Source organism: Eleutherodactylus coqui, chromosome 5, assembly GCF_035609145.1.
Source record: "Eleutherodactylus coqui strain aEleCoq1 chromosome 5, aEleCoq1.hap1, whole genome shotgun sequence".
NCBI lineage: Eukaryota > Metazoa > Chordata > Amphibia > Anura > Eleutherodactylidae > Eleutherodactylus > Eleutherodactylus coqui.
This window is the reverse complement of record NC_089841.1, coordinates 151,061,959-151,077,794: the sequence shown is the minus strand read 5'-3', so window position 1 is coordinate 151,077,794 and position 15,836 is coordinate 151,061,959. Positions and strand designations below refer to the sequence as shown.

Below are 15,836 nucleotides of genomic sequence, written 5' to 3'. Positions count from 1 at the left end.
CTTCAGTCTGGCTCCTGGCACTCTCAATGAGTCAAGAAGGAAGCCCCCCTCACTGCCACTGGGTGATGTCAGACTTGATTGACAATCCAACACCACCCATTGATGGCTGTCCCATATGTGCGTACGGTAATAGTGTGCACAGGTTTTGCATACATAATACGTTGAACTGATATACCAAAGGGTGGCTATGCTAACACTCACATAAATTGTGCAAATTATACAAGCAAGAAAAATCGCAACATGTTCTATCTTGGTGCGTATTATGTATGAAATCACTCCAAGATAATACATGGCGATGGGCGGCACACAGCCAGCATGCAATGTCATTGCATACTGGCTGCGTGCCACAAGCATATATCTCACAGCTTGGATGTGTCAGCCCAGCCTGACAGTGAGCAATGAGGACCGCCCACTTGACACATTAACAGCTCTAAGAAGAGCCCGTCTAGGCAAAAGGAGTTGACTATGAGAAAAAATGGGGATAGAGTTAGAGGTGCCGCAGCTGTAGCGCCATACAGCCAGCCCCGCTGACTTTATCCCATGACAGGTCCTCTTTAATGGCCCTTTTACATAAGCCGATTCTCATTTGAATGAACGCACTAGCGAGTAACGTCACCACTAGTTGTTGACAGGCAGATCATCATTGAGAATCAGTCACTTCTCTTTCAGTTCTTCACATACTATATGAAACACTCAGCGGGGAATGTTTAATTGTTAAGAGAAGTGATAGAGTCAACAATGAATTTTACGCTGGCTGAAACTGAACAAGGGACGAAAAGTGCACGATGACTCATGTTTAGAATTAATGATTATTGCGCATTTTCGGTTGTTATAATGCATTTTCAACAATAATCAGTACGTCTAAATGGGCTTTAAGTCTGATCAGGGTCATGGAAGTTGATATCTATGATACTCACCCCTAATACCTCTCTTTTGACTCAATCCCTCTGTCCAGCTTTGTCCTCTTTTAACTTGATAACTAGGCAAAGATCAAAAGAACCTGCCTGGCCCATTAGTGTATATTATTAATTTGTGTATACTGTATTACAGGATTTGATGCTTCAGATGGCTTTAGGAATAATATAAAAATGAAAAACTATTCAAGTGTCTAAATATGCATGCAAAACTTTGATATCTCACACCACAAGCCACCAGTCCCCCTTTTTGACCATCCAAAAAGTTTAGAGGCCCATTACTCTTCTGTATGCTGGAGATCTTCGGTGACTGCAGAACTGACAGTAAGCGAAGAAAGCAGAGACTATATCACTTCTGTAGGCACAACAATGAATGCAGTTCTCCAGATTTCAGCTCTTGGACTCCTTTTAGCTCAACCTGGAGGGGATTTAAGCTGTAACAAAATAATGACTTTCTTCATAACCCGCTGTATCACAATGTAGAGACGTCTAGATGATCTTTATATGAAATTGTAAACAACGTTTCTTTAATAAACCTACACCAGTTCTTTATGGATCTTCTGATTTGACTGACAAATATCTTATGATTACAAGCTGGTAAAATATTATTATTATTCAGGTCACATTTTGGCATTTCTATTTGGATCACTGGGCATCTGGCATTTAGAAATGGCAACATTTGTATAGTTCCCAATCCTAGGAAACGTCAACAAGGTTTAGAAATACGTCTGACAGCCAGTCACAAGTATGTGTTATTCCTATCCTATGCTTTAGTATAACACCACTCGATGCCATTATTTCCTTAGTTTATAAAGCATCTGTCTCTATTACAGATCCCTCAAATCGTTGCACAGTAAACGTTATGAGCCAATTCAGTTTTTAATAACTGAATCACAGGAAAGTGATTTTTATTTATCTGTGCATAGCTTAGCATTGCTACTTTCAGAAAGGTTTCTGATTGTGCTAAATGAAATCTGAAAGTGATAGATATGAGAGAGAGAGAGCACATGGCATACACTTATGTCATAGGTAGAGGACACATTCACAATGATGAGATGTGCCATCACTGCAAGAGCAGTTAATATTCAAAATCCAATGTCATAAAACAGGGGGGACCATAAAGATGCAGTCTGTGTGCCTCACTTAATGTGACTATTACTGCAAAGTTTTGTGCAAGATGGCAAATTCACCCAAGTGCAGTTCTCCATTAAGGCTGGGTTCTCACAGGGCGGATTCTCGGCAGAAATCTTGCGGTTTGGCCGCAGCGAAAAACCGCAAGATTTCAGCCGAGAGAACCGCTGCTGCAAAACCCGCGGCGGCTTTGAAGCGGCCCGGCCGCTCACTCCTCCGCTGCGGCCGGCGTTCCCATAGAGGAGAGCGTGGCCGCAGCGGAAAAAAAAAAAGGCATTCTGTGGTCAGCAAATCCGTGCCGCAGCAGCGGCTTCTGCCAGCTTAGCCGCAGTGGATTTGCCATCCCGTGTGGACGAGATTTCTGAGAAATCTCGTCCACATGGCTGGCTAATCCCGGAATTAGCGGCCGCATGCGGATTTGCCGTGGCGAAATTCCGCAGCAAATCCGCCCCGTGTCAACCCAGCCTAAAACAAACCAAAAGTATCCCATATAAAAAGGATATGACAACATAGCTTCACATCCTTCTTCTATGTGAACTCAACAGCCAGAACATCTAGATGCCTGGACCTTACCATTGGTCATAGTCCATGCCAAAATTAAAAATGTACCTCAATTTATCTTTCATTCATGTCATGAACTCAGTATATCATTAAAATCCTTGAATTCATGTTTCTAAGCCAGAGACTGCTGCAGAAGGAGGGCAAAAAAGAGGAATCCCTGTGGCTGAACGTTTCCATCTTTAGACGGAACCGAACAACTCTGGACTAACCCATTGATTGGTATTTTGAGCCAGATCTGTGACGGAACCGCCAGCCGGAGCTTCCAATGTAGATACGTAACCAGCCAAAGGTCTTTGCTACATATCATGACTTCTTTTCAGATGTTCCTCCCCAGATGTGGGTGCTTCATGAGGAGCCCACCGCACAGTTGGAGAAGCACTACTATACAGCAAGGGCATTTAAGCTTCACTATTTAATGTGGTCTTGCTGCTCACTGTCAGTTTGTTTCCAGGTGTATTGGCATGGTCATGGCATAGCATTATGGAAATAGAGGGGCTTACAAGCTGAGAAAATATGTAATAAAATCTGTATAGCGAGAGTGCCACAGCTGTGCTTCTTACCGTTCTGGTAACAGAGCCATCATGTAATGAACATGGCAATAACAGTAGATCTTGTTATAATTAGAGTGATAAATCATTGCAGAGACTTGTTTATTAGGTGTCTCGCTAAGCCCATAACTAACAAATACCTTCAAAAGACTTAATAAAGATTGTGTTAATGATATCATTTATTTTGTTCTTATCCAAAGGCAGGCTCACTTTACTTAACAGATTTACCTTTCCAGCTACGTCAAACAAGGCCTTTATTATAACTTCCTAGCCTGGCTGAGTTTGGGGATTGACTGGGAGCTGATGAAAGCAAGTCAAGTTTGTACTGATTGATGTTATCAATAAAAATGGAAAGGTGAAATCATTTTAAAATGGTCTCTCCGCCCTACAGGCACAAACGGGAAGCTTTCCTCGCTGGCATCACTTCAAAATCAAATATTGCATGCAACTTGAGAAGATTCTAAAACACATTACTCAATGCAACTATTTTAGTTCAGACACATACTTGGGTTTTTGATAAGTTGAGTTTTTTTTTTTGTTGGCAATGACAAGTGTATGAATGCTTACCATTGTCATGGTTTGTTGGTTTACAACTGGTTTATTTTCTGAGATACTTTTTTCTTTTATAACATTATCCAATTTGTTGCACAGTGTTTGTCATTACTGCTGTTACTAGTTATTACAAATAATGTATCCAAGATGTAAAATGTATCCGAGCTATAATAGAAACCAGTACTCCATGCAGTGGCTTACTGCTTGGTGTATTCGAGGTGTTGGGCAGAGGAGCAACAGTGTATTTGTGGAGCTGAAGTGCAAAGGATAGGGAGCAAGAGGGGAGCACAACTGTAGAGGTCTTTTCATATAAAGCAGATTTATTGCAGAAATTTCTATGACTGCCACAGATGTCTGAATAGTTATTGCAGAAAGACATGCACATGCTGCTTCGGACTAATCTCTGCACACTGTTCTCTATGGGTGTGTGCAGGCACTGACTGAAGATTAATCTGATGCATGGACCGAGCAAAGATTTGCAGGGCTGACAGCAAGGGAATAGGGAGCCCTCCCGAGGAATAAACAAATCCAAAATCCACATTGCCAACGTCCAGGTTTTGGTGCGGAATTAAAAATAGCAGAATCCTGCCGGCAATTCAGCATTGAAATCCACAGTTAGAAGTACAGATTTTGGTGCGGAATTCAGGGATGGAATGTTGTGCTGTTGTGGAATATTCCATCCCATGCTTAAGGTATCAAAAAAGCGCATCCCTGGACTTCTCAGCTCCTGTCCTTTAAGCCTATGAGCGTAGTTCATGCTGCTTATAGGTGATTACAGGTTCCCTTGAAGGCTGGTGTCACAGTCTTTTTTTTAAACATGTCACTTTTTGTTGTTTTTGATGTAGTTGTGTTTTCTTGCAAAAAAAGATACTGCTTGTTTTTGGGTCCAAGGCTATTTTTTTTAAAGGCATTCAGGCATTCTCCCATAGGAAAAAAAAAATTGTCCCAAAAAAGTCAGTAAAAACCTATACATCATCAAAAATAATGCCACAAAAAAGCACCATACAGCTTTTGCTGCATGAGTTAGTCCACTTTCACACGGGTTATTTTTTCATCAGTTTTTTGTGAGAATGTATAATGGAATGATTTGCATTTGCATTTCTTTCGTATTTTGCTCCCTCTCCTGGTTTTGGCTCACAAAAAACTGGTGAAAAGAAAATCACCTGTGTGAAAGCGGCCTCACACCTTAAAGGCTCAGTCACACGTGCGCTTCGGCGCCTGGATGCGCCCGTGTGACTGAGCCCTAAGGCCTGTGCCACACAAACTTATTTGTACAGCGTTTTGCACGTGCAAAATTTGTGCGCGCAATATGCAGTAAATTTCAGTTGCGCAAAAGAAATACGCAGCATGATCTATTCTCCTGCACATCTATTTGCACAGAAAAAGAGTATATATTCAACTAATTACACTAATTGCCCATTTCAAACATGGTTGCATGCGCAAAAACTACAGTACGACATGCAAATACGCTTACTTCCGTGTGACACCAGCCTAAGAGATATACTCCTCAATGAAAAATAAATTAATGTTTATCTGTTTTTCCTCTTTGTAATGAGTTCTAAATTTAGCTGGTGATGAGTGAATGAAGAGATTATTGGCTTTCCTCAGAGCACAAGGATTACATTAAGGACGATCATAAATCATAAACGGCCCCTCTTAACAAAGAAATCTGGAATTTCTCTAACCAGGGTACAAGAGTAGATGTTGGATTGTACAAAACTGAAACTTCAAGCTTGAACCTCTCCCAACATAAACAAAATGTTACTTCACAGCCCTACCCAAAGTCTTATTAAATCCTTAATGAGACATTCCAGCTATTTAACCCCTGCAAACATACAAGATAAGGTCATCTACTAGATGTACAACAGTGGTCTTCAACATGCGGCTCTCCAGCTGTGAAATTACAACTCCCAGCATGCCAATGAATACTGATCACATAAGAGCCATCACGTTAGAGCTTATTTTTTTTAACTTAATGTTAAATTCATTACTTACCAGGATGTGCGTGAGCTGAATTGTAATAAGAGGTGACCCAGATAGGTTTGGACTCAGATATGGAGGTGGCTCTACCTTCAAAGAGATGAGGTAACTAGCCGCTGATATCATGTGGTCCTTGAACTTATTTGCCCCTGGAATTCTTAAAGAAATAGAAACAAAGTTGTTATTCTAGGTCCTTGAAAGTGATCCCTAAGGCACATGCACACTACTTACTGAATGTCACTGCGCAGAACTATACAACCTCCATCAGATGCATAGCTTGAAGGTTCCGGGCCCCAATGCAAAATCTGAAAGAGGTTCCCCAACTGTAATGCTTTATTCATACTATTAGGATTACTATATGAAGAATATAGGCCTTATGGGCCCCCTAAACATCCTCGGCCTGGGAACAACCGCATCCACTATAGTTACGCCCCTGGATGCATTGCCCTACTTGCTCTGTTGTAGTCTGTGTATATAGCGATATTGTCCTCTAGAAGTATGTTCTAGTGAATTTTCAACACAGAAAGTCTGCAGCACTTACAGTGTAAGCTACATAGAAGATTTAAAAAAATCTCATCCACATAGTGTAGTAACATTCTGCACAAGATCCACAGCAAGATGGAAAAATTGGTGCAAATTTTAAATCCGCATCATGTCAATTTATGCTGGGTAATTTCAGTGCGGATTCCACCTCTTCAAATGAAGGGGTGAGATTTGCACCAAAATACATACTGAAATCTTTACCAATTGGCAGAAAATCCACAGCATTTTCGAACCCTTAGGCACATACCCTATAGCCTTATTCACATGACCATATACACACAGCCACTAGTATAACTATAGGGGATGCAGGGGATACGGTTTCACCCGGGCCCAGGAGCCTTAGGGGGCCCAAAAGGCCTCTCCTCTCCATGTTGGGAGCCCAGTACTATGAATAAAGCATTATAGTTGGGGGCCCTGTTACAAGTTTTGTGTTGGGGCCCAGGAGCTTCAAGTTACGCCTCTGCACACAGCTATTTAGCTACATCCAAAAATCGGACATAAATCGCGACCATCTGATTGAAGCATTGCATTCCAATGTATTTATTCAGATGGCCAATTTTTAGCCACGTAAAAAAATTGCACCAGCAAAAATAGTACATCGGCAACCGTTTTTGGTGGCCGATTTTACACACTGCGTCAAAAGATAGGTCTTGCCATATCTTTGGCTGAGATACGCTGGATTCTCCCATAGACTGCTATGGGAGCTGACAAAAAAGGGAGCAGGAGGGAGCTTAACTGCGCCCAATGCTGGGAAAAGAAGACCACTGGCTCTATTTAAGTATTACAAGTCATTCCAAGGATTTCTGACGATTGAGAGACTTTCACGCTGCAGTGTATTTTTTTGCCGATACGCAGCAGCTGTCCGTGTGAACAACAGAAAATACACAGCTAAAAATTGGGACTTGATCGTGGCTATTCCTCATTCATGCGATTTTACAGCATGTACGGGCGGCCGTAAAGACGCATATGGTCATGTGAAAGAGCCCTAAGGCAAGGTGCTTTAATACATATGGAGTCTGATGTCACAAACCTGACAGAGAAAAACCATATGCCTCCATATGAAATTCCAGTAGACGGCTCAGGTGACACTGACGTACTAATAATACCGTACATGGATAGCAAGGAAAATGAAACTTAATATACACCTTTTAGCAAATTCATAAATATTTTCAACCTGTCGTATAAAGCCCCTTTCACAAAGCAAACAGGGGTAATTGCAGTAATTAGTGCCGTAGGGCAGTAATTAAGTCTCACAGTAGAAGTATAATAGGTTCTCCATCAGTTGACTTTGATGTCAAGAAAGTCACAGTTTGTAATGTTATTTTTGTCATGAAAAATACCAGATCCCCAATGGACCCTATTAAAGTCAATGAAGTTTGCTAAGTGTTTGAAAACTAATCTGTCATAGATGTCCTGACTGCTTTAGAAACTGAAGCTGTGAAGTCAGGGTAAACACAGCCTTAAAAGAATTATCTGGGGATGAAAACATTTTTCTAAGTTGCTCAGAGTGGTTTGCCAATATAAAAGCAGCCATACTCACCTCAGCTGCTCCCCCGTCGCAATTGTTTCACTGCTGTGTGGTCCCAATCCAGCCTTAACTTTTGGCCACAGAGACGTCGTCACCAACGCCAGGGACATGTGACCAGTGCAGCCAATCACTGGCTCACTTCTGGTGATTACCTGCAGCACACATGTCCTGTTTTTGGGACATCATTGCTGTTGCGCCCGGACAGTAGCAGCAGGGGCGCGGGTCAGGAGAGTGTGGTTTCTTTTATGTTGCTACTCCACTCTGGGCAACTTAATACAAAATTGTCCCTGAATAACTCATTTAACTACAGGGATTTATCAAAATAACAGAAACTTTGAGGGAATAGATCTCTACTGGTGTGAGTACTATCAGCCCTGCTCCTTCCTTTCCGTACAGGGAGCAGGCAGCTCCTTTGGGAGAGCTTTAATACTATTTAAGAAGTTGCTTTCCTTGCAATCTCTCCCGGCCCATGCAATATCTTAGATATTTGCTGACAATTGACACCTGTGAGACAGATCCTGAGTTTAAGCTGGCGTGGGAAGCTGACTTGGGGACTAGCAGGGGCGTAACTATAGAGGATGCAGGGGATGTGGTTGCACCCGGGCCCAGGAACCTTGGGGGACCCATAAGGCCTCTCTTCTCCATATAGGGAGCCTAGTACTATGAATAAAGCATTATAGTTGGGGGCCCCATTCAAGGTTTTGCATTGGGGCCCAGGAGCTTCAAGTTACGCCTCTGGGGACTAGTATATCACCTGGTGATTGGCAGAAGAGAATATCTATTGCTTGTACCTCCCAAGAAAAAAAGGTTTAAAATTCTTACAAGATGGTACAGGTGCCCAGATCGCCTGCACTACATATTTTCCCCTGTGTTGGATCGGTGTTGGCGGTGTGGATTTGAGAGGGGTCCTATGTTACATATGTGGTAGAGCTGTGATCGAGTAAAGCCCTTCTGGGACAGAGAGGTCTTGATTAGAGATGAGCGAGCGTACTCGGAAAAGCACTACTCGCTCGAGTAATTTGCTTTATCCGAGTATCGCTGTGCTCGTCCCTGAAGATTCGGGTGCCGGCACGGAGCGGGGAGCTGCAGGGGAGAGCGGGGAGGAACGGAGGGGAGATCTTTCTCTCCCTCTCTCCCGCCCGCTCTCCCCTGCTTCCCGCTGCGACTCACCTGTCAGCCGCAGCAGCACCTGAATCTTCAGGGACGAGCACAGCGATACTCGGATAAAGCAAATTACTCGAGCGAGTAGTGCTTTTCCGAGTACGCTCGCTCATCTCTAGTCTTGATATATAATACAATGTGTTGAAAGATAGCGCTACTTTCCATCCTTCCTGGCTCAACTGGAGCACAGTAAAGGGGGCTGTTCAGATTCTGCCTGGCTGCGGCAAGGGCGGTGATTCTACGGCATTGGCACACGGTTCACATGCTGTCTATGAGTGAGTGGCAACATAAGATGGCCCAGCTGTGTCACATGGAAGAACTGTGCGCTGAACGTAACAGTGGATCCAAAGTCTATCAGATAAAATATGGAGTGGTTCTAATTGTCATCACCCCCTCCTTCTGTGTCCTACCCTCCCCCTTTATACCTCTGTCATGTCCTTCTGCTCAACCCGTAATTAATGATTATTCTCTGCCTTTTCTTTTCATTTATTTAATTAATTTTTTCTATAAGTCAACTATAAATTCTCTTTTTCTTTTCTTCTTCTTCCCTATGTTACCTTCCCCCTTGGTTGTTGTGTAGCAATAACCAGGGAACTTGGACCTCCTAGTATACAGTTTGAATTTCTTGGTGATAGAGTAGAGATCAACACATTTTGTCCCTTTGTAGAGATAAACATGTGAGGACAAGGTCACCTATTCATGCCCTGCTGAAGTGTGCTCAGGACACATCACATGTTGGGACAAGAGAATAATTACAGGGATACGAGCTCATGCTCCACCCGTTAGGTTTATGTATGGCACTTTAGGTCATTCACCATTTGTGATACTTATTATATGAGGTCCGGCCAGACCTGATTTGTATGTTTGTAATATTGAAAAATGCCTAATAAAATAAAGATTGAATTTAAAAAAAAACGGCAACACCTAGATGTTTATTATCAGTCCAAGGTGTTTCCATTCATTTGACAAAACCCTGTGCATCAGTACTGTTTATACTGTAACCACATTCCAACACTGTATGGGAAAATATAGTCTTAAATTTGTATACTTTAAACCCTCCTAATGTAATTCTGTAACTAGAACATCCATCGATGAAATAAACCAAGCTGTTACATAATAACACAGCAAATGACACAATGTGAGCATGCAAAGTAATAAATCTACTATCAGACTCTCCACCAGTGTTTGCCAGCTTCAGGCACCCCAACAGGTCATGTTTTCAGGATATCCTATAGTAAGAGCAACTGTGGCAATGTCTGAGGCACCGACAATAATTACATCACCTGTGCAACACTGAGGAAATCCTGAAAACATGACCTGTTGGCGGTCCCTGAGGACTGGAGTTGGAAAACATCGCTCTACAGGCATAGGCTAAAATATCACTTTGCAGGTTCTGGTCTTGAAATAAGGAAAATACAATCATGTCTTTTTTCTATTTCATGGACACAAACGTATTTGCCAAGTGCACACCTGTAAAAGTTGATTTACCCATCAAATCATGTAGTCATGACAACAAGCTCCGTTTCAGAATTTGCAGACCGTCTGCATTGACAACAGTTATAGCTGAACAGCGGTCATTATATGCCTCAAATCATATTGTGCAGAGCTGTACCTAGGCTGTTCATCACTTGGAGCAAAGATTCAGTGTGATCCCATATATATATATATATATTAACTGCATAATAAGTTGGCGCTATACAAATAAAGATTATTATTATATATTAGATTGTTAGTCAATAATACATCTATAGTAGAAAGTTAGGAACCTGGCTGCTGTTCTTCTCTAGACTAACGACAAATAAGTATTGCTGTATGGTGGCAAATAAATAGGGTAATTAATGGATTAAGGATCCCTAAGTTAGTGTAAGGGTTAATGTCAGCAGCCTTAGTGGCCTAGAGCAAGGAAGTGATTAATGTATGCATACATCCTGGTCTAGGGCAGGAAAAGGGTTAATGTCAGAATCTCTGCACCACCTTAGGCTGCATTCCCACGAACGTATATCGGCTCGGTTTTCACGCTGAGCCGATATACGTCGTCCTCATCTGCAGGGGGGGGATGGAAGAGCCAGGAGCAGGAACTGAGCTCCCGCCCCCTCTCTGCCTCCTCTCCGCCCCTCTGCACTATTTGCAATGGGGAGTGGTGAGCCAGGGGCGGGGCTAATTCTTGGAACTTAGCCCCGCCCCTGGCCCGCCTCTCCCCATTGCAAATAGTGGAGAGGAGGCAGAGAGGGGGCAGGAGCTCAGTTCCTGCTCCTGGCTCTTCCATCCTCCCCCCCCCCCCGCACACGAGGACAACGTATATCCGCTCGGTGTGAAAACCGAGCCGATATACGTTCGTCTGAATGCAGCCTTAGTGTCAGGAACCCTGACCATCTAGGGCAGATAAAGGGTTAAGGATGCATATCTGGTTTCCATACTTCAAACATTTTCAACAATGAAAAAAAGGCAACTTCTTGTAGCATTTTTACATTAAGCCTTGCCCTTTGTGTTCCCTCACAGTAGTAGTGCTAGTTAAGGATCTTCTCACAGTAAATGTCCCATAGTAAGCCCTCACAGAAATAATGGCTGTCAGTGACCCCTCACAGCTATAGCGCCCTTCAGTAACTTTGTCACAGTACCAGTATACCTCTAAATAATAGTTAGATGCACAGATCTACACAGTTACTGATTACAGTGCAGTTACAAGCAGTGATCATAGGTGACATTTTCTCTGATTGGTGCCATCCATTTTTGTTTTTCTTTCTATAGACCCAGACCACCTTGAAGAATTCTTTCAGCCACAAGTCGTCTATGCCTAGACTCTTAATCCTGCGGTTACCCCCAATACCCCTCTAACTAATCTCCCTCCATAGTACTAGTGCCCCTTCTGTGGTCCGATAAAATAAGATATCCTTATCCAGGCCCCCCTTAGTTACAGTGCCCCCTCTGTGGCCACACTTAGTTACAGTAACATAGTATGTTAGGCTGAATTAAGACAATGTCCATCTAGTTCAGCCTGTGACCCCACAAAGTAATAGTGCCCTCTCTGTGGTCACACTTAGTTGTAGTGTTTCCTCTCCAAGCTCTCTTAGTTATAGTAACCCCTTGATGGCACCTCTTAATTACAATTCCCCTTTTGCGGCCTGTCTTAATTTTAGTGCCCCTTCTGTGACAACTCTTAGCTATAATAGCCTCCCTCTGTGGCCCCTCTTAGCTATGATGTCCCTTCTGGGGACCCTCTTAGGTATAGTGCCCCACTCTGTGGCCCCAATTAGTTATAGTGTCTCCTCTCTGCCACTCTTAGTTATAGTAATTCCTTAATTGGACCACTTAGTAACAGTTTCCCCTTTGTGGCCCATTTTACTTATAGTGCCCCCTCTGAGGTAACTCTTAGCTATAATGCCTCTCTGTAGCTACTCTTAGCTATAATGTCCCTTCTATGGCCTCTTTTACTTGTAATGCCCCTTCCTCTAACACCAAGGTCCCCACTTCACTAACTCCTTCCATCTGTAGTAAAGCTACTGTCATCACACTTAGAGTTGGGGTAAGGAGTTAAACTAGTATAGAGCGGCAGACTATTCAGTAAGTGTTATAATGGTGTCTTTACTAAATATGGAAGAAGTTAGTGGAGTGTAGGCCCAGCTGGACATGGGGTATGCCCTCCCAGGAAGGCTGGACAGCTCCCCAAATTCAGGACTCTCCCACCAAATCCAGGAGCACTGTGTTTTCTAGTATGTTACTCACTTCTCCAGGCTTTATTATTATTGATATCGCAGGAAGGATAGAATAGTTTGAAATTCTCTTCTCACACAGAAAGCTCCCCATGCACCATCCTCTCTCATATTGTTTGACATGTCTTTCTCTCTCACGCAGATTGCTCCCCATGTCCCCCTTAATTCTTGATTTCCCCTTCTGTGATGTATTTATATTAGTGTAGGGACCCACTACAACGCAAGGAACCGTGAAGTGGTTAGTGGGCTCATGTATCTTGGCCAACATCCAACCAATGCCTTGCATTTATTATCTATCATTCACATGCAGTGTGGCATTAAGACTCCAGGGGGAGCCCAGGGTGGCAGTACCAATGTGGTTCACTGATGGATATGCAGGGCAACCCGCCGAATTATCATGGCGTCATTAATAGGTCGCTGGTCTGCATGGTGAACTACATATATCAGAATGGTCTGGCACCCTGTATCCACTATGTGCGGGAGTGTACACCAAGCATCCACCTCCCTCATTATCAGGAAGCAGTGTGAGTGGGTGTTTTATCGGTGCCCTCGCAGGTGTTATTGGCTCCTCCATTTGGTAGTCAGCTACCTGCATGGTGAGAGGAGGATGCATCTATATGCACTCCTCACTCAGTAAGTAACGGCCATTTTCTGTGATTGTTTTTAATTCTTGATTTCCCCTTCTGTGATGCATTTATATTAGTGTAGGGACCCACTACAACGCAAGGAACCGTGAAGTGGTTAGTGGGCTCATGTATCTTGGCCAACATCCAACCAATGCCTTGCATTTATTATCTATCATTCACATGCAGTGTGGCATTAAGACTCCAGGGGGAGCCCAGGGTGGCAGTACCAATGTGGTTCACTGATGGATATGCAGGGCAACCCGCCGAATTATCATGGCGTTATTAATAGGTTGCTGGTCTGCATGGTGAACTACATATATCAGAATGGTCTGGCACCCTGTATCCACTATGTGTGGGAGTGTACACCAAGCAGCCACCCCCCTCATTATCAAGAGGCAGTGTGAGTGGTTGTTATATCGGTGCCCTCACAGGTGTTATTGACTCCTCCATTTGGTAGTCAGCTACCTGAATGGTGAGAGGAGGATGCATCTATATGCACTCCTCAGTCAGTAAGTAACGGCCATTTTCTGTGATTGTTTTTAATTCTTGATTTCCCCTTCTGCCACGTCCCCTGTTCACTTCTGTGGGACAGGCGGAGCTCAATGGGACTTTTCTTCCATTCCACAGAAGTGAATGAAGGAGTTATCACACATGCGCACCCTCACTCCACTTGCAACTTCCAAGGAGCGGGCCTTAGAAGATAGCGGGCTATAGTTTGGGACTTGTCATGGGGCTCTCACATCTCCCAACCAGAGGGTAGCACGGGACCCGTCCAAGTAACCGAGGGCAGGCCATTGAAAGGGTAACCCAAACTATGGTTTACCTTAAGTTCTTTGTCACGTGTGACACCACTGTTCCACCCTCTGCAGTGAATCCAGAAGGTGTCAATAAAGAGTTCACACACAAACACACAGAGTTAACGTTTCAGAGCTAAATCAGAAACTGTCAGTAGAGCTCATTTACTTGAAAGTTCAGTTACAGTCCAGTACAGAGTATATCCACCATCAGGACACTGGTCCAGGCAAATTAGTGTTGTGACAGGAAGTTTCTCACGGGTTGTTCCAGACGATCCGCAGTCGAGTTATCTGCGTGACCCGGTCCCCAGCATACTCCTCTCTCTCTCTCTCTCTACCGGTACACATGCACATTTAGGAAAGGGCACTCAGTGCTGCATGGTGGGATCTCACACATTTGCGGCCCTTCTAGTCATTAGCATAGATGCCTGGGTAGATTGGGCCCAGGGCACACACAGGGCAATCGCTCAGCCTCTTCCATATTCCCCGCACAGACCGATCCGTGTCTGTGGGGGTCCAAACTGTACTACTCTTGCAACCTTCTCACAAACTCAACTAACTCTTCTCCCTCTCATGCACCTTGCAAACACATATATCAAACAAGGTCACATGACACACAACAAGATACATTTTCTAGCCATAACCCAGACAGAAACCCACTCAGCGCTGCAGGGGTGTAATACACATCAAATTCACTCACATAGGAGACCCTGACAATACATGGGCACAGGGCAAATGCATTCATACTTATGGAGGGACCACGTTACTCTGGGCCACTAGACACTCACATGAGAAACTCTGGGTGGTAGCTATCAATATCTATGGGCGTCCCAGCGATCAAATTCCCAACGTTTAGACATTTATCCTCTTTAGGCCTTAGTCACACGGGCGTTTTTTCACGCGATTTGCGGATCGCATGACGGATGCGCATCCGCAAATCGCGTGACCGGTGCGCGCAAGTCGCCCGCAAATCGCCCGAAAATCTGCTCCTAGCCGCGTTTCATTAGAAACGGGCCGGAGCTGTCCAGCGCATTGCATTCAATGGAGACGGCAATAGAGCCGGCTCCATTAAAAGCAATGCGCTGCGGGCGAGCCCGGGATGAATTGTCGGGAGGGGCTTAAATATATAAGCCCTTCCCTGCAATTCATCCTAAAATGTGTAAAAATAAAAAATATATATATACTCACCTTCTCCCGGCAGCCGGAGCTCCGCGCGGCCGTCCTGCAGTGGGTGTGAAGGGGGTGTGAGTCAGACCTGCCCCCTGATTGGCTCAGCGCTGAGCCAATCAGAGGCATGTCTCACTCACACCCATTCATGAATTCATGAATGGATGTGAGTCAGACCTGCCCCTGATTGGCTCAGCGCTGAGAGGCAGCAGTCACTCACCCATTCATGAATTCATGAATGGGTGTGTGAGTGAAACCTGCCTCTGATTGGTCAGGGCTGTGACCAATCAGAGGCAGATCATTCAGCAGGCGGGGATTTTAAAGCCCCGCCGGCTGAATAGTGCCGAGAAGCAGTTCAGGAGAACTGACAGCGGCCGCGGCTGGACTCCGGCTGCAGCGGAAAGGTGAGTATACAATTTTTTTTTATTTTAACACATTTTAGGATGAATTGCAGGGAAGGGCTTATATATTTAAGCCATTCCCGACAATTCACCCCGCGCACGCCGGCAGCCCATTGCTTTCAATGGAGCGGCTGTATTGCCGGCTCCATTGAATTCAATGGGCAAACATCGTTCTTCTCTGTCACAGCTGTTACAGCTGTGGCAGAGAAGAATGATTTGT

General features: G+C 44.1%; 1 protein-coding gene across 4 annotated transcripts in view; it reads right to left on the bottom strand.

Moving 5' to 3' along the window:
- ADGRD1 (adhesion G protein-coupled receptor D1) overlaps nucleotides 1-15,836 on the bottom strand; it is a 500,100-nt gene that overhangs the window by 360,791 nt on the left and 123,473 nt on the right. For all 4 annotated transcript variants that reach the window (XM_066603414.1, XM_066603418.1, XM_066603416.1 and 1 more), the window contains one exon: nucleotides 5,702-5,843. In XM_066603414.1, coding sequence (XP_066459511.1) covers nucleotides 5,702-5,843 — 142 coding nt within the window. The remainder of the gene's footprint in view (nucleotides 1-5,701; nucleotides 5,844-15,836) is intronic.